The sequence below is a fragment of the Anolis carolinensis genome, chromosome 2, assembly GCF_035594765.1.
Source record: "Anolis carolinensis isolate JA03-04 chromosome 2, rAnoCar3.1.pri, whole genome shotgun sequence".
NCBI classification, from domain to species: domain Eukaryota; kingdom Metazoa; phylum Chordata; class Lepidosauria; order Squamata; family Dactyloidae; genus Anolis; species Anolis carolinensis.
Window position 1 is genome coordinate 143,176,784 of NC_085842.1, and position 26,175 is coordinate 143,202,958.

Sequence of the window (26,175 nt, forward strand, 5' to 3'; positions counted from 1 at the left end):
TGATTTACAGAACAAGGGGTTGTATGAATAAGGAAAATCCTTCCTCATTCATACAACCCCTCTAAACTGGCACATTACTCTTAGTTGGGACTCAGATGCTGGAACTAAATGCAGCCATAACAAATCCAACAGAGGGAAAGGCTTCAGAAAGATGGGGAGAACAAAGGGACAACATTTGGCTCTTACTCTCACACAAACCTTTTGCTCCTTAAATTATCCTACTTCGCCCTTTCTTTTCTGTATTACTACAAAACATTCAGTTTTAAATACATTGATCTGCTGGTGTCACAAGAGGCTTGGTCCTTGCTCTATCAAGGCAAAAGATGAGGGGGAAAACTTTGGTCCTGGCGGAAGGCCTGGGGAAGAAGAATTGGGAGGACAGGAAACAGGAAGCAGGAAATACGAAAGAAGGGGCCAGAAGAGGTGACCGTAGAGGAGAGGAAATAAGAAGATAGGTAAAGGTAAAGGTTTCCCCTGACGTTAAGTCCAGTCATGTCTGACTCTGGGAGTTGGTGCTCATCTCCATTTCTAAGCCGAAGAGCCAGCGTTGTCCATAGGTCATGTGGTCGGCATGACTGTATGGAGCACCGTAACCTTCCCTATTGATCTACTCACATTGGCGTGTTTTCGAACTGCTAGGTTGGCAGATAGAGGGCCAGAAAAGGGGAATGGTCATAGAGAAACATCCTAGAGAGTCAGGAAGTAAAAGGAAAAACGGGAATTAAAGAGAAATAAAATAAATAAAGCAACTAAAAATCCTCAGAGCCCATTGGAAAGGGACAGAAGACTTAGAAGAGATAAGAAAAGACCTAGCAGCGATGAGGACAATGATAATGGAGGCGGCCAGCAGATGATCAGAGGGAGGAACAGAGGATTAGAGGAATACAAGGCAACGAGGGACAAAACAATGGGTGCTGGAGTGGACAACGGACAACGGAGAACAACAACGGACTACAGGAACAGGGAAAGAAGATAAGAAGACAACAGAACCAACAGAGACACTTATAAAATATTCTAAAAACCTCATAAAGGGGTGGAAATTATAAACAAAAATGACTACACCCAAAGCAAGAGTGGAAAGAGAAGAGTCTAAACTACAACAAAGGAGACAATCACTGCCAGAAAATTTGAATTTGAAAGACATTATAAGGGAAATAATGAGACTATCGGATAACCAGAGAACCTTCCAAGAGCAAATGCTAAACAGGAAAAAAGAAATTTCAGAGGAATTAGGAGATATGAAAAGGAATTTAGATACAGTTCTGAAAGATATAAAAGATATCAAACAGAAATTAGAACAATCTCAAAAAAAATTACAAGCCAAAATGGAAAAATTTGAAATGATGAATATTAAATGAGAGACAAGACAGGAAAGACTAGAACAGAAAGAATTAGAATTCCAACTTAGATTTAGGAATATACAAGAAGACCCCAAAGAAAAGATTTGTGAAATAATTTGTCAAATGACAGCTGAACTAACTCAAAGATTGGAAGAAGAAATGTCAGAAAATATAGAGAAAACGTACAGAATCACTACCAATTACTCCAGAAAAAACAAAGTTGCCAGAGATGTAATAGTTCATCTCTCAAGAAGAAATTTGAGAGAAGAAATATTGAGAAACAATAGTAAGAATCCCTTATATTACAAAGGAAGGGTCTCGATCCTAAAGGAATATCCTACAAGTACTCTGATCAAGAGAAGAAAATATATGTTCCTAGCAGATGAGTTAAGAAGACTCCAAATCCATTTCAGATGGTAAAGGAAAGAAGGAATGATGATTACTTATAAAGACAAAAGGATATGGATAACTTCAGAGGAGAAGGCAAAAGAATTTTATAAAAGGCTGCAGAGAGACAAGGATAGAGATAAAACACCAGAAGAAGAAGCCCAAAGAGAAAGCAAAAGAGGAAGATTCCTTTCACCAATAACGACAGCCGCTAGTGTATCCCTATTGGACTTAGATATACCAGATAAAACTTTATAAAGAATTATCATGCATTTCAAGTGTCTGATATTTAATGTTAATGGATTAAATTCCCCCAACTAGAGAAAAAAACCTTTTCAATCAAATAAAGAAAGGCAAATACGATTTGGTGGCGTTACAAGAATCACATATAAACCAAAAACATACAACATATTTAACCCAAAAAAATAGGAAAATAATATTATTTATCGGCAAAGGAGAAAAAAAGAGGGGTAGTAATCTATATAAATCCGAAATTGGAATCAAACCTAGCTTTAAAAAACCAAGACGGAAGAATCATTGGAATTATTATCAACCTGAAGGGTCAAAAATACTTTCTTGCAATATTTACACACCAAATGGCCCCAAAACAACATTTATAAATGAACTGAGAAAAAATATATCAGCCCAAGAATTTGATAATTTGATAATAGCAAGAGATTTTAATGGAGTAATTGACCCAGATCTTGATAAACTTAAGGACCAGAGGAAAAAATTAGGAAACAAAACAAGTCAACTTCCCAAACATTTTTTAAATATGAAACAAGAATTTGACCTAAAAGACATATGGAGAAATTTACACATTAAAGAAAGAGACTATACATACTTCTCAAACAGATATCAATCCTGGTCAAGGATCGCTATGATATGGGTGACAAAAAGGCTATCTACCAATTGAATGTACTATAAACGAGACAAAAAAGGCCTTTAGATGGAGACTTAATGATAATCTATTAAAATCACAAGAGGACATAAAAAAATAAGAACATTCCAAAAGGATACTTTCAACTGAATATAACTCAAGATGTATCATTATAAACAGGATGGGATGCCAGCAAAGTGGTCATGCATGGGCATTTTATCCAACAAAATGCACGTAAAAATAAGAAAAAGAAGCAGGAACTAGATAAAGTGATGGAACAAATAATACATTTAGAGAAAGAACTAAAATTAGATCCAATAAATAGAAAGATAAAACAAGAATTGGACATATGGGTCACTCAAAAAGATTATTTAGAAACAGAACGATTGGCCAAACAATTAAAATTTATAAAACAATATAATTTCCAAAATGCAAATAAACCAGGAAGATGGTTATCAAGAAAAATCTGGAAAAAAGGCAAGCTCAGATTGTAACAGAAATTGAGTCCGAGAGGAAACGTTTCACAAATGATCAAGAAATCACAAATCAATTTTACAAGTACTATAAGAAATTATATACTAAAGATCAAATAAAGAAGACATTATGTCCTTTTCGAATAGGCAAAACATACAAAAAATAACGGACCAACAAAGACGAAGTCTAAACGATGAAATAAGAGAAGAGGAAATTAAAAAGGCAATAAAGAAAATGGATGGAAGCAAAGCCCCTGGACCCGATGGTCTCTCGGCTACATATTATAAAGTGATGGCAGAGGAATTAATACCACATCTTTACAAGATAATGAATGGAATATTAAACCAACAAAAACTGCCTGAATCATGGAAAAACGCTAACATTATTCTGTTACACAAAGAAAATCAGGACCCAAAAGATGTAAAGAATTACAGACCCATATCACTTTTAAATATGGATTATAAAATCTTTACTAATATTTTGGCAGAAAGATTAAAGAACTATCTCAAAGATTGGATAAAAGAGGAACAAACAGGCTTTCTTCCAAATTGCCAAATTAAAGACAACGTAAGGACAATATTAAATACAATAGAATACTATGGGGGAAAAAAACAATGAAGAAGAACTGGCCCTACTAAGTTTGGACACAGAAAAAGCGTTTGATAATCTAAATTGGGATTTTCTAAAATTATTACTAAAAGAAATGGATTTTGGCTACCAATTTACAAACGCTATAAATGCAATATATGATGGACAAGAAGCTAAAATTATAGTAAACTCACATGAATCCAAAAGCTTTTATATATGTAAAGGGACAAGGCAGGGGTGCCCATTATCCCCAGTGCTATTTATCATGGCACTGGAAATATTACTGAATAGTATAAGAGAAGACCCAAATCTAAAAGGCTTAAGAATAAACAAAGAAAATTACAAATTAAGGGCATTTGCTAATGATTTATTTTGTATAATCAATAACCCTTTGGAAAATATAAAAAGATGGGTTAATAAAATTGAAGAATATGGGAAATTGGCTGGATTAAGAATAAATAAGAAAAAGACTGTGATTTTAACTAAAAATATGTCACAAAACAAAAGAGAAGAATTATCCAGAATAACAGAATTCCAGAGGGTCGACAAAATTCAATACCTGGGATATACGTTGATGGCAAAGAATTCTCAGTTGTTGAAAAACAATTACGATCAGAAATTGAAGGAAATTAAAAAAAACTAGAAAATTGGAAGTCTCTAAAATTGTTCCTATTACGCAGAATTTCACTGATCAAAATGAATGTTTTACCTAAAATGTTGTATTTATTCCAATCTCTGCCGATCATCAGGAATATTAACATTTTTAATTTGTGGAACAAAGATATATCGAAATTTATATGGCAAGGCAAAAAGCCGAGAATCAAAAGGACAAACTTAATAGAAGGGGAAAAAAAGAGGAGGCTTTGGTCTCCCTGACCTAAAATCGTATTACGAAGCCTGTGGACTAGTATGGGTCAAGGATTGGACTACCTTCAAAAAAGGGACATTCTGACATTAGAGGGGGCGGACTTGAGAAGAAGCTGGCACACGTACACATGGTACGGGGAAAAAAAGGTTGAAAAGAATTTTACAAATCATTACATAAGAGCAGGATTAATAAAAAATTGGGAAAGATACAAGGAGAGACTTTATAGGAGTACACTGCTTTGGGTATCCCCACTAGAAGTCTTCCAAAGGAGGGAATTAGGATGGCAAACATGGCCGACTTACAGAGATATGTTAAAGAAAAACAGAGGAAATACAGAACTCAAAGAAGAAAAAGAAATTAAACAAAAATTTAGCAATTTCTCATGGCTCCACTACATACAAATCAAAGAATTTTACCAAATAGACAAAGAGAAAGGCTTCTCAGAAAAAGATTCTTTTCGAGACAATATAATGAAATCTGAAAACAAAATAATTACCAATATATACAAAAGAGTATTAGAATGGACTACAGAAACAGAGCAAATCAAATAGTGTATGATCAAATGGGCAGCGAATATTGGACACACAATAAAATTAGAAAAATGGGAAAAGATTTAGAATCAAAGAATTAAATACACATATGCATTCGACTTAAGAGAGAATTGGTATAAAATGATATATAGATGGTATATTACGCCACAAAAAAATTCAAAATTTTACAAAAATGCCTCCAAAAAATGTGAACAACAGGTAGGTACTTTTTTCACACATGGTGGACCTGCCCAAACGCTATAAAATTGTGGAAAGATATACACAGAGAAATACAAAAAATATTAAAGACTAACATTAAAAAAGAGCCAGAATATTTCTTGCTAGGAATGCTGGATCTGGATAAAGACAAAGATAAAGAGATTCTATTTAATTACCTGTTGATAGCAGCCAGAATAGTATATGCGAAGAAGTGGAGGTCAAAAGAAATACCAAAAAGAGAAGAATGGCAAAATGAAGTCTTAGAAATAATGAATATGGACAAATTAACCTACTGGCTCTCTCCAAACCAAGGCCTACCGAAAAAACAAACAAACTGGGACATGCTAAAAGAATATGTTAATCAACTCAAAATAGAACTCGTAATTTGAAAATATAAGAACAACAAGAAAACATTAGACAAAGGGGAAGAAGACGGTTTAGATTATAAATACTAAAACACAGAAAGTCACAATACAAACAGCAAGGAATAGATGAAAATCAACCCCTCCCACAGCTTTTTTTTCTTTTTCTTTATTTTAATATATTCTATCTTTCTTCCTTTCTCTTCACCCCTATTGTTCTCTCACTTTCCATGTAAATTTTTTTTACTTTTTCTTTATTTTTTAATTTACTATTAATAAAATCAATAAAAAAATTTAAAAAAGAAAATTAAGTCATCTAAATGTATTTCTATGCTTCCCTCTACCTCTCTATCCCTCCCCAATATAGATATATATCTATTTTATAAACGCAACAATTGACCTTTCTGGATGGCAGATCATGGGTGTCCAAACAAATGCAGGAGGGTCCGTAAATCTGATTATGGAATTTACTCACTTATTGCGGGGGTTACGTTCCAGGATCACCTGCAATAAGTGAAAGTCTGCGAAGTAGAGACATTATATTTATTTTAATGTTTATACCTTATATTTAGTAATTAGGTGGCCTTTCTTTCCTTCGCAAGCCTGTTTTGCACTGTAGGTGTTTTAGTTTGGTGAGGCGGGCAGCAATTTGGCAGAGAAGGCTGTAAACCTGCAACTCCCAGGCCAGGGAAACCTTCCTGGAAGAGCGGGTGGGTTGAGAGTGCATGTGCAAAAGGTAGGTGCTGCCGTGGCCTAGTCCTCCATGAATTCCTTTGTGTTGTTTAATTGGTTAGTTTGATATATAGATACCACTTTTGATTGGATAGCATTAAGGTTCAAGGCATTCTGAGAGTACCAACTATACCACTCCAGGGCATTGAACATTTTTAATTGTTTTTAAATTGTTGTTGTATGCTTTTTCTTTATGTATTTATTGCTGTGTTTGGATTTGTTTTTACTGTTGTATTTTTATATTGTTTGGGCATGGTCGCTTTGTAAGCCGCCCCTTTGTAAGCATCTCCTTGGGGAGATGGGGCGGGATATAAGAATAAAGTATTATAGATATACCCTGTTTCCCCTAAAATAAGACATCCCCAGAAAATAAGACCTAGTAGAGGTTTTGCTGAATTGCTAAATATAAGGCCTCCGCCGAAAGTAAGACCTAGCAAAGTTTTTGTTTGGAAGCATGCCCGCCAAACAGAACACCAGGGCATGCAGGATCGGTAAATGTACGTAACATAAAGTGTTGTACATGGAAATATTGGTAGTAACAAGAAATTCTTGATAAGATTCAGTTTGTCTGGTTATGCTGGTTTATGATGACAACTACTATCTATATATATAAAAGGGTTATGGAATCGCGGCACCGAGCAAAACAGCAAAAGTAAAGGCCCCCCAACCTCGAAATTTGACAACACAACCCATCATCCACGCCTTAAGGTTGATACAACAAAAAAGAACCTCCATGGGGCCTTAAAAACCCAGCCGTCAGCCTGGCTGGAAGGCTTGGAGGTGGTTGGAGGAGAGGCCTCCACGCGGCAGGGCCTGTGACGCCCGCCAAAAAGGAGGCCCGCGAGGACCCAAGGTTTTTTTTTTATCACCCTTTTATATATATAGATTATTATTCACCCAAATAAAAATTATTATTATTATTATTATTGTTATTATTATTATTACCAGTGGTGAGGAATAGTGGGCATTATTGTGGAGCCTTGCCCTTGCTCAAGATGTCTGCCTGTCTCCTTGGGCTCCTGCGTGCCCGGGGCTGGGCGGAGCTTGCTGGCGGGAGGCGTGTGGGGTCATGGGCGCACGCCGGGCCCGTGGCGCGTTTTCGTCGCTGCGGCTGCTGCTCGGCCTTCGCCCCACAGCGAGAGCGCACCGGCTACTGGGCCCCAATCGCCACGGCTTCAGCGCCGAGCCCATCCCGGTGGCGCCCAGCATAGAGTACCAAGTACGGAGCTAGCGACGCCCGGCCGGGGTTGCATCAGCCTCCTCGGCGCCCCAGGTGCAGCGGATGGAGGAAGCAGCACGTGGGCAGGAGCATAATAATAATAATAATAATAATAATAATAATAATAATATAATTGCATATGATATATAATATTACAGGTCTGCAAGGAATACAGTGATCCTAATAGTATAATAGCTGGGTGTTATTACATATTATTATTATTCTAATATTTATGATTATATTATTCTAATAGTATATGATTATATTACTTTGATATATTATTATAATATTTAATTTTATATTGTATATTATTATATTATATTATTTTAATATATTATTTTATTATTACATATTATGATTATTCTAATATTATATTATTATATTATTCTAATAGTATACGATTATATCACTTTAATATATTATTATCATAATATTTAATTTTATATTATTGTAGATAATTATATTATTTTAATATATTATTTTGTTATTACATATTATTATTCTAATAGTATATGATTATATTACTTTAATATATTATTATATTATTCCATCACCCTTTTATATATATACATTAGATTATTATATTATTTTCATATATTATTTTATCATATATATATATATATATATATATATATATATATATATATATATATAAAGGTCAAGTTGTTTGCGCCGTGACTATAACAACACAACTATGCACAAAAGCCTTGCCTCAAGGTTCATACAACACAACCGAACCCCCAAAATGGAGCCGGGACCCGCAAAACCCCAAAAACTGCTCTAATAAGAAAACAGAACAATATAATCTCTAAAATCAGGACAATAAATCAACACTCACAAGATAGGAGAATTCCAGACAGAAAACAATCAGACCCAGCTAACACCTCCCAACAAAGAATTCCCTCAACCAGGAAACACCCAGAACCTGCAAGGCCATTCAATGCTAATTTAGGTAACTAATTCCAACATTCATTCTTCCTGCACTCAGACTATTCATTGCTATTCGACCTGGCCGCCAACAAGCAATTCCACAAGGTAGAAAGCGGCCAGGCTTCCGAGCAGCAAGACTATTCACTCCTGTTCAACCACCCCAACCAGAATATACCCTCAGGTTTGTAAGCCACCAGGCCACTCCACCCCATTCAACCAGCCCAAGCAAGGAGGCCCCTATTTAGAAACTGCCCAGGCTTAGTAGCACAAAGGCTATTCAGTGCAACTCCAATTGGCCACAGCAATGCGTGGCAGGGCACAGCTAGTACAGTATATAATAAATGTTCAATTTTTTGTTCAATAAATGTGAATTCTTCTTCATGGAAAAATAAGACATCCCCTGAAAATAAGACCTAGAGCATCTTTGGGAGCAAAAATTAATATAAGACACTGTCTTATTTTCGGGAAACACGGTATATAGGGTGAAGGAGGTGGGGCACTGCTCATGCACTACAATAAGAGTGACACTATCTTGTACTCCGGACTTTACATGTAGTATGCCTACCCAAAAGACTATAGAAGAATATAAAGTACTTTCCATCCACATACCTGACATACCTGAGAGGCGGGAAGAGCTGGCCTTGCTAAAGGAGAGTGGAGCTTGGAAAGCATATATGCTGTCACCATCTGCAATGGTATTCAGATCCTCATCATCAGAGAAGGAGCACTGGAATCCCGATGGGCCTAACTCAGCCAAGATTACCTGCAACACAGGAGAGAGCAGTCAGGGATACGAGGCACATGGATGAAAAATATAAATATTCACAAGTCCTGCAGTTGCAAAGCCCGCAATTCACCAGGTTCAATGGGGCCAAAGGAGTGAAACTCATCTGTCTTACCTGGTCAGGTGAAAGCTTGCCTTCCTCTGCTACCATTTCTCTCAACTTTGCCACAGTGCTGAACAGAGGTACAGTCAAGCCCACACGCACAAATCGTTGGCTCTTGGACTGGAAGACGAGAGTGACATTAAGAGGCCTAGAAGAAAAGGGGAGTAAGCCAGATGTTAGCACTCTGCCCTAAAACACCCCCAAATTCTGAAGCCAGCCCATGACCTGCCTCCACTTTTGCATTCCTTCATGTAACTGTCTTGATTTGCTTTGCTCAGGAAATCTGCTTGCTCAGAGGTATCAGATTAGATTCAATTGGTTCCAGGAATTTATTTGTATTTTTTCACATTGAGAGCATGGAACTTCTAGCCAAGTGTGTTGACACAGAGGGACTCGAATGCACAGACAGATTAAGTCGGATTAAGAGATTGTGGTAAGAGAACAAATTAGATAATTTATATAACTGAAAGTATCTGTTTTCAACCCATTAAGAAAGAACAGCCTTAAAATCTTTAAAGCTGCCTCTATAATGTTGGCTATTACAAATTTGCTCTTTAAAAATAGTCCATGTTCTTTGGATTCTACAAGACCTAAGATCATAAATATACTATGTCATGCAGAGTGACTGTAGCTTACTAGATCTATTGGAGAGATCATATTTTGAGACAGAATGAGAGTAACTTTTAAACAGAATTTTTAAAATGGGGATTAGATGGCTATTTCTCAAGAATCCTTCACCAGTGTAAAAACAGAGGACAGGACTAGATGGTTTGCAGGTCCTTCTACGTTTCTATAATGATATTGCAGCATCAAAAAGGAATAGGGAACTGAAGCTGAACCATGGCCTTAAAGAACTAGAGCCATTACAGTATTATTTACAAAGAGTGGAGACATTTTAAACAGCACTGAAAAGAATTATCCCAAACAGTTCTAGCTAGTAAATCCCGAAAGCTAAAACAGAGGTGCTGTTTAAATTTTATTATGGTTGTTTGGTTCCTGTAGCCAGCCCCAATTAGCAACCTTGCTGCAGCTCTTTGGACCAGCTAAAGTTTCTGAGCACTCTTCAGAGGAAGACCCACATAGAGTGCATTACAGTAATCCAGACAGGATGTAACTAAAGCATGTACCACTGTGGCTAGATCTGGCTTCTCAAAGAACAGGCACATTAGGTGCACAAGTTTTTAATTATGCAAAGGCCCTCCTGGCCACAGCAGATACCTGGGCCTCCAGGTTCAGTGCCGAGCCCAGGAGGACCCCCAAACTGCGGACCTGTGTCTTCAGGGGGAGTGTGGCCCCATCCAGCACAGGTTGAACCCCTGTTCCCTGGTCTGCCTTCTGACTTACCAGGAGTACCTCTGTCTTGTCTGGACTAAGTTTCAATTTGTTTGCCCTCATCCAGCCCATTACTGATGACACACTAGTTAAGGGTCAGGACAGTTCCTTGGCATTAGATGGAAAGGAGTAATAAAGTTGGTGTCATCTGCATACAGGTAGCACTGTACTCTAAAACTCTGGATGACTTCTCCCAGTGGTTTCATGTATATGTTAAACAGCATGAGGGACAAAATGGAACCTGAGGAACCCCACAGGACAATGGCCAGGGGTTCAAACAGGAGTCTCCCAGGACCACCTTCTGGGTACGGCCCCTCCAGGAAAGCAATGTAAGACAGTGCATTCAAGGAAAACCAACAGGGACACACTCGCCCTGTCTAGGTCTCTGCAGAGGTCATCTACCAAGCAGGGCCGGCCGGAGATAATTTTGATTGTGAAGCGGGGGTGCTGAAAAGCGCCCCCGCCACCGGCCCCGCCTCCCGCGCTCTGGCCCCGCCCAGCGTGCCCTGGCCCCGCCTCCCACGCTGCGTGGGAGGTGGGGCCAGGGCGAATAGTGCAGGAGGCGGGGCCAGAGTTGCCCCCCCCCCCGCCCAGCGATTGCGGCCTGGAGGGACCTCCGCTGCAGTCTGGCCAGCTAGAAAAGGCCAGACGGGCGAGCGGGAGTAGCGTGGGAGGCGGGGCCAGCTCTGGCCCCCCCACCCAGCGTGCCCTGGCCCCGCCTCCCATTGACTGGCTTCGCAGAGACTATCAATCTTGGAACCGCTCCTTATGTCTTCTCATTGGGCTGGAGGATAGAATGTTACTGGAAGAACTGTTTTTGTACGGGCCTAAACTCCAACAATGGGGTATCATTCTTAAGAGGGTATTAGTAGACCCAGTGATCCGCCCCCTAGACATTGGGCTGTCTCGCGAAATACAAGAGTCTCTAATTTCAAGCCATGTCTGTTCTACCCCCCAGCCCTGTCAGCAGTCATTAGCTGTGCCTAGTCCCCCTCCCACATTAGATGATGTTATCATATTAGATGACTCCTCCTCTCTCATACCAGCGGAGATAAGCCTCTCTTTTAAACAATCAAATACACTTGGAGGCCTTTCATCCCAGGATAGCTGACTATCCCGTTCAAATGGCAATCTCAACAAGCCAATCCCTCAGGAGGAAGAGGGTTCTCACGGGTGGGGCCCCATTGAGGTGGTGTGGGGGAGAAGGAGGAACGGTCACCAACGACCCAGGGAGAAGCGCAACAGAGTTATTGCGACCCTGGAGAGGAATAGGTGTGGTAGTCTTCAGGACAGACCCCTCAACCTTAAGGTCCTGCTTCTGAATGCCAGATCCGTCAATGGTAAGACAGCTATCATCCAGGATTTGATCCTGGATGAGGGGGCGGATCTGGCATGTATTACCGAGACATGGTTGGATGAACCGGGTGGGGTGAATCTCACCCAGCTGTGTCCACCGGGTTTCGGGGTCCATCAGCAGGCCAGGGTTGAGGGGTGGGGAGGAGGAGTTGCGGTGATCTTCCGGCAGTCCATCGCCCTGATCAGATGCACCGTTCCACAATCTATGAGGTTTGAATGTGTCCTGCTGAAGGTGGGAGCCCGAGACAGCTTGGGGATTCTGTTGGTGTACCATCCACCCCGCGACCCAGCAGTCTCCCTGTCTGAGCTAGCAGAAGTGGTCTCTAATGCGGCCTTGGTCTCCCAACAACTCATAGTTTTGGGAGACTTTAACATCCATGTCGAGACCACATTAACAGGTGCAGCTCAGGATTTCATGGTTGCCATGACGACCATGGGGCTGACTCAAGTTATATCTAGGCCCACACATCAGGCGGGACACACGTTGGACCTTGTCTTCATTGTGGACGGTGGGACAGTCAGAGTGGAAGAATAAAACATCCTTCCATTGTCATGGTCTGACCATCATCTGATCTGTTTAAGTTTCGCCGTGTCTTCTAACCTCCGCAGGGATGGTGGACCCATTAAGATGGTCCGCCCCAGGAGGCTGATGGATCCAGATGGACTCCTGAGGTCTCTTGGGGATCTTCCTGTTCTGGAGACTGGTGATCCTGTCGATGTCCTGGCTGATCGCTATAATAGTGAGCTGGCTAGGGCACTTGACACGATCGCTCCCGAACGTCCCCTCTCGCTGCGTAGAGTCACGTCAACCCCTTGGTTCACTGAGGAGCTGGCCGTGATGAAGCATACGAGGAGGGGACTAGAGTGCATCTGGAGAAAATCTCAGGATGTGTCCGACCAAGCACGGGCTAAAGCCGCTATTAAGGCTTACTCCGTGGCTCTGCGAGCAGCCAGGAAAGCTTTCACGACTGCCCGCATAGCGTCTGCAGCCAATAGGCCATCGGAGTTGTTCCGTGTTGTTGGGGAGCTCCTGCGGCCTCCTGAGGCCCAGGAGCTTCCCGATGACCTGGCGACTTGGTGTAGCGATTTCGCACACCACTTCGCAGGCAAAGTTGCTCAGATACGTCATGAGTTGGACTCCAGCTTGACTGTGGTTTCAGCGGAGGTAACCGAGGCACCTGTCGGTTCGATCTTATGGGATTCTTTCCGGCTTGTTCTTCCTGATGACGTGGAGGGGATTCTTGGGTCTGTGAGGGTGACCACTTGTGCTCTGGATCCTTGTCCCTCTTGGCTGGTTAAACTGGCCAAAGATGGGTTGTTGGAGTGGTTTGTGGCTATAATAAATGCCTCCTTGGGTCAAGGGTCATTTCCATCCTGTTTTAAGCAAGCGGTGGTAAAACCGTTACTAAAAAAGACCTCGCTAGACCCATCGGTTTGTGACAATTACAGACCAATCTCCAACCTCCCATTTTTGGGCAAGGTTCTGGAGCGGGTGGTTGCCACGCAGCTCCAGAAGTTCCTTGATGACACTGATTTTCTGGACCGCTCGCAGTCTGGCTTCAGGCCTGGGCACAGTACTGAGACGGCTTTGGTCGCCTTGGTGGATGACCTCCGTAGGGAGCTGGACAGGGGGAGTGTGAGCCTGCTGGTTCTCCTGGATATCTCAGCGGCTTTCGATACCATCGACCATGGTATCCTTCTGGGGAGGCTCTCCGGGATGGGGCTCGGGGGCACGGTTCTGCTGTGGCTCCAGTCCTTCCTGGAGGGTTGTTCCCAGATGGTGAAGCTGGGGGACACCTGCTCGGACCCCTGGCCATTGACCTGTGGGGTTCCGCAGGGGTCTATTTTATCCCCCATGCTATTTAACATCTACATGAAACCGCTGGGAGAGGTCATCCGGAGTTTTGGAGGGCGTTGCCATCTCTACGCAGATGACACGCAAATCCACTATTCCTTTCCACCTGACTCCAAGGAAGCCCCTCGGGTGCTGAACCAGTGCCTGGCCGCTGTGGCGGACTGGATGAGGAGGAACAAGCTGAGGATCAATCCTGAAAAGACAGAGGCCCTCCTGGTCAATCGTGCGTCGGATCGGGGTATTGGGTGGCAACCTGTGCTGGACGGGGTTGCACTCCCCCTGAAACCACAGGTCCGCAGTTTGGGGGTCCTCCTGGATTCAGCGTTGACGCTTGAAGCACAGGTGTCGGCGGTGGCTGGGAGGGCTTTCGCACAACTCAAACTTGTGCGCCAACTGCGACCATACCTCGTGAAGTCTGATTTGACCACGGTGGTCCATGCCTTAGTTACCTCTAGACTGGACTACTGTAATGCGCTCTACGTGGGGCTTCCCTTGAAGACGGCCCGGAAATTACAATTGGTCCAACGCTCGGCAGCCAGATTAATAACGGGGGCGAGTTACAGGGAGAGATCCACTCCCCTGTTTAAGGAGCTCAATTGGCTGCCGTTTATTTTCCAGTCCCAATTCAAGGTGCAGACTATCATCTATAAAGCCCTAAACGGTTTGGGACCCACCTACCTCCGTGACCGTATTTCCTTTCATAAACCTGCCCAATCTTTACGATCATCCGGGGAGGCCCTTTTAGCACCACTGTCTTTATCCCAGGCCCGCCTTGTGAGTACAAGGGAGAGGGCCTTTTCTGCTGTGGCCCCCCGATTGTGGAACTCACTGCCTACTGAAATTAGGCAAGCTCCCACGCTGTTAGCTTTTAGGAAAGACTTGAAAACATGGCTCTTCCGCTGTGCCTTTGGTGAGTAACTTCTGTTATTTCTGTGTTACTCCCACCCCGAACATCTATCCTCTAGATTACCCCACTTCCATATGTCCCTGCCCACAGTGGAGTACCCCTATGTCCCTCTCACCCCAGGTTTTATCTCTGTGTTCACGTGGCCTGCCCTTGTTTTACTGTTTTTTTATTTCTTGATGTTGATGCATTTATTGTATTTTTAATGGTGCTATGTTATGTTGTTTTATATTTTGTTATATTGTATTACTCTGGGCATGGCCCCATGTTAGCCGCCCCGAGTCCCCGTTGGGGAGATGGTGGCGGGGTATAAATAAAGTTTTATTATTATTATTATTATTATTATTATTACTTACTTAGGAAATGTAGAGTTATGTTGCATCAGTGCATTAATGAAATGACACTTTGGACCTATTGTGCTGGAAATAAGAACCATGTTTAAACATTTAGAGAGAAAGAAATGTATTGGAAACCACAGCACCACAATAAACTATCATGAAAAAAAAGCTCAAAGAATCCCAGTGCAGGATTAACAAAGAACTATTAACAGCCTACATGGAGGTAACAACAACTAATAAAATCTGGCAGAAGCTATATGGCTTGTACTCATATGTCTTTAGATCGATCTGGAATAGGACCTTCGCGATCAAGACAGAAACACTGGGATAAGCTCAAGGCAGCTGGTTCTTATGCAATGCCTAGTAAAAATACTGTTACCTCTGTCACTTCACATCTGCCACACTAAGGACAGATCCTCTATGCACATGACTTCCATCTGTTCCTGGCATGAGGAACAAGTTAATGTGTACTGCTGCTCAGTGAATACTGAAATACTTCCCCTAATGCTTCCACTTGGCTTCAATCTTAACATCCCTTCAGCACAATGCAATACCCACATGCAGAGATATGTTGCAGCAGCACTGCACAACCCGCTTGCAGAACAGCAACACATATGTCAATGACTGGATGCTGTTATGCAATGCTCAATAAAGAGAACTCAACTGTATAATTCAACATTGCTTTGTGTACAACTCTGCTTCTGCTACTATCAGCAGAATACCTCTGCTATGCTATGGTAAATAATTCACCCCACATGCATGGCATGTTTTGTACATGTATATCTGACTAGTAGAATGCCAGTAAGTGAGTACCTAAACACAGAGGATACAGTAAATTCACTGCTTCAAGCAACATTAAGATTAATAACAGTAATAATACTATTACATGCCAGGTGCCTCAACAGGACTCATACTAGACTACAGCATGGAGGGAGGGATGGTAGAACTGTACTATTTCTCAATATGGTCTTGAACACACCCAAAAACATATATGATCATTATCCAGAAACACCCACACACAATGGGGGTGTTTCTTGCAAGCCAGATGGAAGAACTGGATGAAGCCTTCCTTGACCAGATGGCTGAACATGTAGAAAGAAGAGATATATTAGTAATGGGGGATTTCAACTATTCTGATATTAATTGGAAAACAAACTTTGCCAAGAGTACAAAGTCCAACAAATTCCTCAGTTGCCTTGCAGACAATGTTATTGTCCAGAAGGGAGACAAGACAACAAACGGAGAATCTATTCTTGACCTGATCCTAACCAACATCTGGTCCATGGAGTGAAAGTGGTGGGATCCTTGGGTGGGAGTGACCTTATGTTCTTGGAGTTTGTGATACAAAGAAGGGTGAAACTAAGAGAAGTCAAACATGCATTCGAGACTTTAGGAGAGCTGACTTCAGGAAATTTAAGGAAATACTGAACATGACTCCATGGACAGGAATATTAAAAGAGAAGTGAGTTAATTATGGATGAGAGTTTCTTAAAAGTGAGATACTGAAGGCACATTTGCAAACAGTGCTGGAAAGGAGAAAGAATAGAAATGTAACACAACCAGATTGGACAGCCAAAGAACTTTTAACTGAGCTAAGATTTAAAAGAGACACGTATAAGCAATGGAAAAGGGGAAATGACCAAAGAGGAATTCAAACTAATAACCAACATATGTAGGGTAAAGGTTCATAAGGTTAAGGCACAAAATGAGCTCAGGCTTGCCAGAGAGATTAAAACCAATAAAAAGGGATTCGTTGGTTATGTCAGTAGAAAAAGGAAGAAAAGATAAACCTACAGGCTGTTAGGAATTGTGGAAGTTGAAGTCCAAAACAGCTGGAGGGCTGAGGTTTGTCCATACCTAGCTTATATAGTACATCCAATAGTATTGAAGGAACTAGCAGAATTCATAGAATCATAGAGTTGGAAGAGATCTCGTGGACCATCTAGTCCAACCCCTGCCAAGAAGCTGGAAAATCACATTCAAAGTCATTTCAGAACCACTGGCCATAATCTTTGAGAATTCTTGGAGAATAAGAGAAGTCCATGCAGACTGGAGGTGAGCAAATGCTGTCCCTATCTTCAAGAATTTGGGTCAGCTTATACTCGAGAATATATGGTACATTTATTATTTTTCTCTATTATTGTTGCTACTATTACATTTATTTTACTCTATTTTTATTATTATTAATACATTTATTATTTCACTCTGATCTTATTATTATTATTATTATTATTATTGCATTTATTATTTTTACTCTGTTTATTATTACATGTATTATTTTACTCTATTATTATTAAAAGAATACATAAGCACATTTACATTGAAGAAGATGAGAATAATGATTTGATCAGAGTTGGACAGTCTTATCTTAAATTTGAGCTTTATGTAAATATTCAAAAACATTTAATCTACTGATGCCTCAATTAATGTAATTTTATTGGGATCTATTTTTAATTCTGAAATTTGCCACCCTCGGCTTATACTGGAGTCAATGTTTTCCCAGGTTTTTTTGTGGTAAAATTAGGTGCCTCAGCTTATATTCGGGTCGGCTTATACTTGAGTATATACGGTACTTCACTTAGGCAGAAAAAATGAAATGCAAAGATATAGAATGGTTAATGCCTGGCTCAACAACAGTCCACATGAGAAAGATCTTGGAGTCTTTGTGGGCAAGAAGTTGAAAATGAGCCAACAGTGTGATGCAGTAGTTGAAAAGGCCAATGGGATTATGAGCTGCATCAAAAGTAGTATAGTGTCTAGATTGAGGGAAGTCATGGTGCCTTTGTATTCTGCTTTGGTAAAACCTGATCTGGAATACTGTGTCCAATTCTGGGCACCACAGTTCAAAAGAGATACTGACAAGCTAGAAGGTGTCTCGAGGACTGTGACTAAAATGATCAAAAGTCTGGAGACCAAGCCCTATGAGGAACGTCTTAAAGAACTAGGTATGTTTAGCCTGCAGAAGAGAAGGTTGAGAGGAGACATGATAGCCATATATAAATATGTGAAGGGATGTCATAAGGAAGAGGGAGCAGGCTTGTTTTCTGCTGCCTTTGAAACTAGGACTCAGAACAAATTACAGGAAAGGAGATTCCACCTGAACATTAGGAAAAACTTCCTGACCATAAGAGCTGTTCAACAGTGGAGCTCTCTGCCTCAGAGTATTATGGAAGCTCCTTCCTTGGAATCTTTTAAACAGAGGCTGGATGGCCATCTGTCAGGGGTACTTTGATTGTGCTTTTCCTGCATGGTAGGGGGTTGGACTAATGGCCCATGTGGTCTTTTTCAACTCTTTGAGTCTATGATTCTATGAATGCTGATTTGCTTTAAGTGACACATTTCAGTAGTAAGGCATCAGGCAGTAGCAGCATCTAAAAGTTCATAATCATTGTAGTTGTCACAGCACAGACTAGGAAACTCAACTGGCCAGCCATGTGTATCCACTTGATGTTCATGTTATTAAGTACAAAGAGTTGTGCAAATTATTATGCACCAACCACCACAGCTCTTATAACTACCATGAAATGAAGACTTTTTTAATACTCCCTGTTAAAAGAGCTCAGGCTGACCATACCCTCCTTGAATATTCAGGTGGACAAAATATTAAGACTGTAATACTTTGCATGGCTTATGGTCTCAGAAACCAAGGGTGGCTGCTCTGAAGGAAGATTACTAAAAGTCAATATGAGTTTCTCAAAAACAAGTCACGCAAAACGATGTTTTTATTATTGAGTGGCAAGATTAGTAGACGAAAGGAATGCTGTGACTGTAGCTGACTTTGACCTCACTACAGCCTTTGACAAAATCTGACATGATATTCTTTGAATGTGATTTCCTGCTTCTTGGCAGGGGGTTGGACTGGATGGCCCATGAAGTCTCTTTCAACTCTATTATTCTAAAATTCTATGATTCTTACAAACAAGCTAGCAAAATGTGAGCTACACAATTCTTCTGGTATGAGGATTTGTAATTTGTTGACTGGCCAAAGGGTGCTCACCAGCAGCTCCTCTTCATCCTGGAGAGAAATGATCAATGGGGTACCGCAGGGAGGAATCACTGACTTGGATGATGGAATAGAGCAGGGGTCCCCAAACTAAGGCCCGGGGGCCACATGCGGCCCATCGAAGCCATTTATCCGGCCCCTGCAGCGGCAGCTCCCTCCTCCTCCACCGAGGAAGGCGAGTGCGACGCAAGGGAGGAGGGAAAGGCACACACCTTTCCCACCTCCTCCCTCGCCTGGTGCACACCTTCCAAAGCTTTGCTTGTTTATAATGGTATTTTAATTATTATGTAATTAATTATTAATTATTAAGGGGTGCTTTGCTAGTGTTTTTGTGCACAAAGGCAGAAGGGGGTTGGACTAAATGGCCCAAGGGGTCTCTTCCAACCCTCTTTTTTATTATTATTATTATTATTATTATTATTATTATTATTATTATTGACACAACGACGTTGTATGACACAGCAAATTATTATTATTGACAGAAGGACACATTATAACACAGCAAACAAGATATATATGCTGGATTTTGTATCACAAAATCACAAGTCGAATACTTCCCAAGCATTTAGAGCTGTGTGATTTATTATTTGAAACACAACAAGATGAGTCCACAGCAGACACTCTGCTGGCTGTTGTACTGGATCACACATTGGACACTTCCAAAGTGTCTAGGACTGTGTGGTGTAGCGGCGAATAATGCGTGCAGATCCCAGTAAAGTGGCCTTCTGCAGCTGGCAGGTGGTAATTTTGTCGGTGCCGATTTTGTTTAAGGCCTAGGTCTTTAGGCACTTCACCCAGTGTGCCAATCACCACTGAGACCACCTTGACTGGCTTGTGCCAGAGTGTTGTGCTCCAAAACTCTATTATTATTATTATTATTATTATTATTATTATTATTATTATTATTATTATTATTATTATTAACAACAACATTGAGGCTGGGTGGCCATCTGTCAGGAGTGCTTTGCTTGTGCTTTTGGTGCACAAAGGTAGAAGGGGGTTGGACTAAATGGCCCAAGGGGTCTCTTCCTTTATTATTTTTATGATTATTATTAACATTGAGGCTGTATTTGTTCCCTTTTTTTTTTTACTTTAAAATAAGATATGTGCAGTGTGCATGGGAATTTGTTCATAGTTTGTTTGTTTTTTTAAAAAAACTATAGTTTGGCCCTCCAACGGTCTGAGGGACTGTGAACTGGCCCCCTGTTTAAAAAGTTTGGGGACCCCTGGAATAGAGGGTATGCTTCCCTAATTTACAGATGACACTGAAATAGGACAGGAGGACAGTGTTTGCTGGCCCAACAAAATGAATTCCAAAAGGAGAATTATAAGGCGTTACAATTAGGAAAAAAATGAAATGCGTAGATATTGAATGGTTGATACCTGGCTTGAAAATAGCAAATGTGAAAGACATCTAACCATCTTAGTAGACCAAAATACTGAGACAATAATGTGGTAGCTAATAAAACTAATTCAATTCTAGACTACATCAGTATGAGTATAGTGTCTAGAACGAGGGAAGCAATGATACCACTATATTCTGTGGTGGTCAGACCTCACCTGGAATACTGTATCCAGTTCTGGGCACCACAATTCAATGAGGGGTGTGTCTAGAGCTGGAATGTCTCCAGAGAAGGGCAGTCAAAATGTTAAAAACCAAACTCTATGAGGAGCAGTTTAGGAAACTGGATAGGTTTAGTTTAGAGAAAAGAAGGTTGGGGGAGGACATGACAGCCATGCTTAAGTATTTGAAATAGTGTCATATTGAGAATTGAACAAGCTTGTTTTCTGCAGCTCCAGTGACTAAGGCACAGAGAAGCAACTTCAAATTACTGGAAAACAAATTTCACATATGCATGTAAAAAAACCTTTCTGCTGTTTGATAGTGGAATATGCTCCTTTGGAGTATGGTGGAGCCTCTTCTCTAGATGTTTTTGAGCAGAGGTTTGATTGCATTCTGTCAAGAGTGTTTTGATTGTATACTCCTACCTGACGGATTGGAGAGAATGGTCCTCCTGGCCTTTTCCAGTTCTATCATTCACCGTGGGAGATCCAGATTGGAAATGTTCTCGAATCAAGAAAAACACTGGTCATCACTGAGTGATAATTCTTTAAGTACAGTGATTTTCAACCTGTGGGTTCCCAGTTGTTTTGGCCTTCAACTCCCAGAAATCCTAACAGCTGGTAAACTGGCTGGGATTTCTGGGAGTTGTAGGCCAAAACACCTACAGGTTGAAAACCACTGTTCTAGTAGGACTAATGCTCACAACTGTTGTGGTGAGAGAAAGATCCATGCTCATTGCTTTGAGCTCATTAGGCAAGTGAAAGAATGTATATTAAAGAAATATATCAAAAGAACAAACAAATAATCTACAATAAAAGAAATGTCTTTGGCCTATATCAAAGTCATTATTAGTATTCAGGTGTACGTAATGTCAGTTTCATTAGAGAGAGCTAGTGAATGCCATCCTGGAAATTAAATTGATAAAAGTCTATGCATACCTAGTTATTCAGAAGTGCAAATCAAAGACTTTTTGTAGATCATTATCCACGAAAAGACAGTTTGGAAAAAAGATTAAAGAAAAATTAAAAGAAATGTAGAGATTTTAGTTATCTTTTTTCTTAATAAGGAGCTCAGGGGGTTCATTGTTTAGCTTCATTGTGTCTAAGCAAATTCTGACCAAAATCCTAGAGGAAACTAAAGGATTTAGAGAATGAAAGGAGAGAGAGACAAATAGGGAGAAAGGGGAGCGTAGAGGAAGGGGGTATGTTCAATCTCCCTATGGTGCCTGGCTATGAAAATTAAATGATGCTCTTAACAGAAGTCATTTTGCTAATATACTAATTCCAGAAGAATAGCTGGGTTTGCCTATTTGGAAGGAAAAAGGAAAGCAGTGGCAATTTAAAGACTAGCCAGAATATTCTGGTATGAACCTTTTGTAGGAAATAGTTTGCAAAATCAGATGTTGGAAATGTTAAAAGGTATGTAGATACAGAGTTATCAGATGATAGCACCAAAATGTGATCAGAAACAGAGGACAGCTGCTATTAACGCAAGAGTTTGTTTACCCAGTGGCTCTAAGTACAGTAGAGTCTCACTTATCCAAGCTAAACGGGCCATCAGAAGCTTGGATAAGCAAATATCTTAGATAATAAGGAGAGATTAAGGAAAAGCCTATTAAATATCAAATTAGGTTATGATTTTACAAATTAAGCACCAAAACATGTTATACAACAAATTTGACAGAAAAAGTAGTTCAATATGCAGTAATGTTATGATGTAATTACTGTATTTACGAATTTAGCACCAAAATATCACGATATATTGAAAACATTGACTACAAAAATGGCTTGGATAATCCAGAGGCTTGGATAAGCGAGGCTTGGATAAGTGAGACTCTACTGTAACAAGAGTCCCCTGGAGGACAATGAACTTTTCAAGAGAGTATTCCTTCTAGGAGTTTGCTAGGTTTTCCTATGCAACTCTACAGATAATTTGCAGCAGAACCATGTCATAAAATCACATAGAGAACTTAGAAAATTCCCAGGGATATTTTGTCAGATGTGGGCAGGTGAAATTGTGGTGTACTGGTCCTACATGTAAAGTGTTATAAACTGTTTCATTTAATTTTGCACAGAAGAGTCAAATCTATCAAGTAAATTATTTTTTCTTGTCTATACGGCTTAATCCAGATCAGGGAATTATGGAAAATGTTCCATCATAATACTTTCAGTTTCTCACTTCCCAGTTCTTTGATTCTTGAGGGTGCATATATTGTAGAGAATTTACTAGGGAGAGAGGGGAATCAAGCTTGAGGCGCTGCTGTTTTAAGATCTCTGGTTCCCTGCTGTGCATAAACAGCTACTAAAGTAGTGATTTCAATGGGACAGGCTTTTTCTCTTAACGCTACTGCTTGGGACTGAAGCCAGCAAGCCAGCTCCAGACCCTTGTTGCCATTTCCACACATCTGATTAGAAGAACTCTGAAGGAGAGGAAAAGAAGGTTTCCCAGGAAACCCTCATGGACCCAAAATTTATTTATTTTTTCAGGAAGAGAAAGAAAACTGGAGACCCAACCCAACTATAAACCTGGGTGGATTATAATGAGCAACACTCTCACCAAGACACAGTGTGTAACTGTACTACACATTATAGCCACAGGTCTATATCCCAAATAATCCTGGGATATGTTTTGGGGAAGTATTAAAAGATCTTTGGTAGACAGCTCTAGCCTAGTGCCATGCATTGCAGACCTCTCACACAAAAAAGAAAAGGAAAAAAAACAAGTGAGATGCCGTAACAGCTAAAGTGATGTCAATCTGCTATAATGGTGCAGTTTGGATACAATCTGAAAAAGCAACAGAAGAAAGTAGAAAATTTTCTAGGTTTAGGACCTCTGCTATACCTACTGGGCATTTCTCATACACAGAAAATACTTCCTGACCCAAACCCGAACTTTTCATATCCGCTGGCAATACAAAGTCCATTACTTGCCTTCTGACACTGTGATACTCAGACTTGCCATTTGGAAGCTTGTTTTTAAGGCTGTTTATATTTGACTAACCTTTACTCACAAGGAAAAGAAATTCCAGAATTATTAAATGGTGGCTTCAATCCATTTAAAGAAATTAAAGGCAGTTAATCAGTTCATTAAATCATTTTAAGTTTGCATATGACTAAAGTATACACTGATAATGAAAACTGACATGTTTAATTATAAGCATAGTTCCTAGAAAAGTAAATGATAGAAAGATGAGCGAGAAAGGGAGGGAATGAGAGATGGATAAATCTAGACCAGAGTGGGAAGAGAAAGAAAAATATTTCAAAATATCTTATTACAGTATGCTTATATTAAATTTAACTAAAAAAGTAAAGAGGTTTCAGTTTAACAACACACATTGAAAGTTTAGAAGCCAATATGCCTCGGGAAAGCACTTTATAGGAATTAGACATCCTCCATGTTGCCTATATTTTGTCCCTCACAGATGAAGATGCTGGAAGGCATAACTGAATCTCTTTAGCCTGGAAGCATAACTTCTAAGACTGTGGAAAACAAAAGGTCAACACTCAAGAATCAAAAGCTCAGATAAGGGTGGAGCATGACATCTACAATCACATTTATAAAGCTTCCAGTTGGTCCTGACTGAATTTGAGATTATATTAGGTGAACTGCATCACTTTCTTAATCCATTCACCTCCAAAGTAAGATAAAATATTGCAAATATCACTCATTCACCCCATTTCAGTAACACTATTGTCAATCTCAGCTCAGCTCTGCATACAAAGGTTGACCAGATGATATAACTAATCCAACCAATAAACAGCATAGGATAAACTAGAGCTAAGTTCACCATCATGTAGAACCAGGTTGTAGCATCTACAACACATCCATCTCAGAGAGGCAAGGTAAATCAGAGTTAAAACAGATACAATACAACACTATTAATATACATATAAGAACATACACACAAGATCAACATCAATAAAATGCAGATCAAAAATGTATAGCTTAAAATTGATTTAGTAGGCCTGTCGGAAGACTCAGGTCTTTAGTAGGGGTGTGCAATTTTTTCATTAGTCATCGTAAGCTGTATCAAATTAGTTAAGTTTGTACTTATGATGCGATATCCGACATGCAGGCATGGCCCATGCCAAAACTTACCCCATGCTTTTTCGTTTGAATTTTGTAAATCTCGGAAGCCTGCCAAAGTCAGTTTCATTTTCAGTGCAAGGAAGCAAAGCCAAGCCTAAAAGGCTGCCTTTCCTCTTAAAATTAATGGCCTCTCACCATTAGGAGAGGGAAGCAGCAGATGGAAAGCAGAGTTCACTGGGAAAGAGACTGAGAAAGCACAGAATTATGGGAAATGTAGTTTGGGAAGGTGAGGAACCCTATGCCAGAGAATTCAAGAGGCCCTGTGCTAAACTACATTTTCCAGAATTCTGCTCAGCATCCAAAAGCCCCAATCAGGATAGGGGAGAGATTTGTCTTTCCATAGCAGCAGCCAGCCAGAGTTCTAATAAACTGTTGAATCTGCAAAGAGGTGGACTCTTTGACTTGTAGTATGTAAATCTCTGTGCTGGGCTGGGAGGAAATACCTAAATGGAAGTTCTATTGGTTAATATGAGAGACATTCAATGAGATAGCTGTTAGGGCTTTTTTAAAAACAAAAACCAAAAAAACCCAATATTTTTGTCAAAACTTTAAAAACTGCCCTAAAATCAGCAGACGTATGAATATTTCTGAAAGTTGGAGTGAATGATCCTCTGTTATCTTGTGCCATTGTATAGAAAATTCAAGGAGATAGCTCTTGTAGTTTTTTTGTGTTTGTTTTTTTAAACCTGTTGTTTATAAAAACTGAAAATTCCCTGAAAATACGTGGTAAATGTGTTCTACCACTGTGGCAAGTTTCACCCAAATAGCTGTAAAAAGAGGGAGAAATGAGCCCCTGAAGTTTCCCCACTTACGCAATTACTGTAACAAAAATGTAATGAAATTTTATTACTATTGTTATAGTAACTACATTTTTACTAATGATTTTTTAGAAACGCTGGTGCTCCCTAATTTTGTAATGACATTTGAAACAATTTTTTTATCGATTGCACAGCCCTAGTATTTAGTTGTGTCTTAAATTCTGACAGCTTGTTTAGCTGTCGAATTTCTTCCAGCAAGTCATTTCACAGTCTTGGGGTGGCCAATGAAAAGGTCCTCTGGGTGATGGTTGCCAGTCAGGTTCTGGCAGGCTGGAGTAAACACCCCTCAGAGGACTTGTGTGTCGAGGGGTATATTGTGCAGGAGAAGGCAATCATGTAGGTAGCCTGGACGCAAACCATGTAGGGCTTTAAAGGTCAAAACCAACAGTTTTTACTTTGCCCAGAAACTAATTGTAGTGATTTTAGGCCAACCTAGGGAAACTGGTGGGCACACTGACAGCTCTAGAGTCCCTTCCTGATGGAATAGGGGAAAGTTATAT

At 40.3% G+C, this 26,175-nt stretch overlaps 1 protein-coding gene across 2 annotated transcripts in view; it reads right to left on the minus strand.

Moving 5' to 3' along the window:
* Positions 1 to 26,175, minus strand: part of usp43 (ubiquitin specific peptidase 43) — a 155,166-nt gene that overhangs the window by 53,393 nt on the left and 75,598 nt on the right. The window contains exons 5-6 of one of the 2 annotated variants that reach the window (XM_062970702.1): positions 9,429 to 9,564; positions 9,139 to 9,292 (exon numbers count right to left, since the gene is read on the minus strand). In XM_062970702.1, the coding sequence (XP_062826772.1) occupies positions 9,139 to 9,292; positions 9,429 to 9,564 (290 nt within the window). The remainder of the gene's footprint in view (positions 1 to 9,138; positions 9,293 to 9,428; positions 9,565 to 26,175) is intronic. The other variant, XM_062970703.1, reaches the window with a different exon arrangement.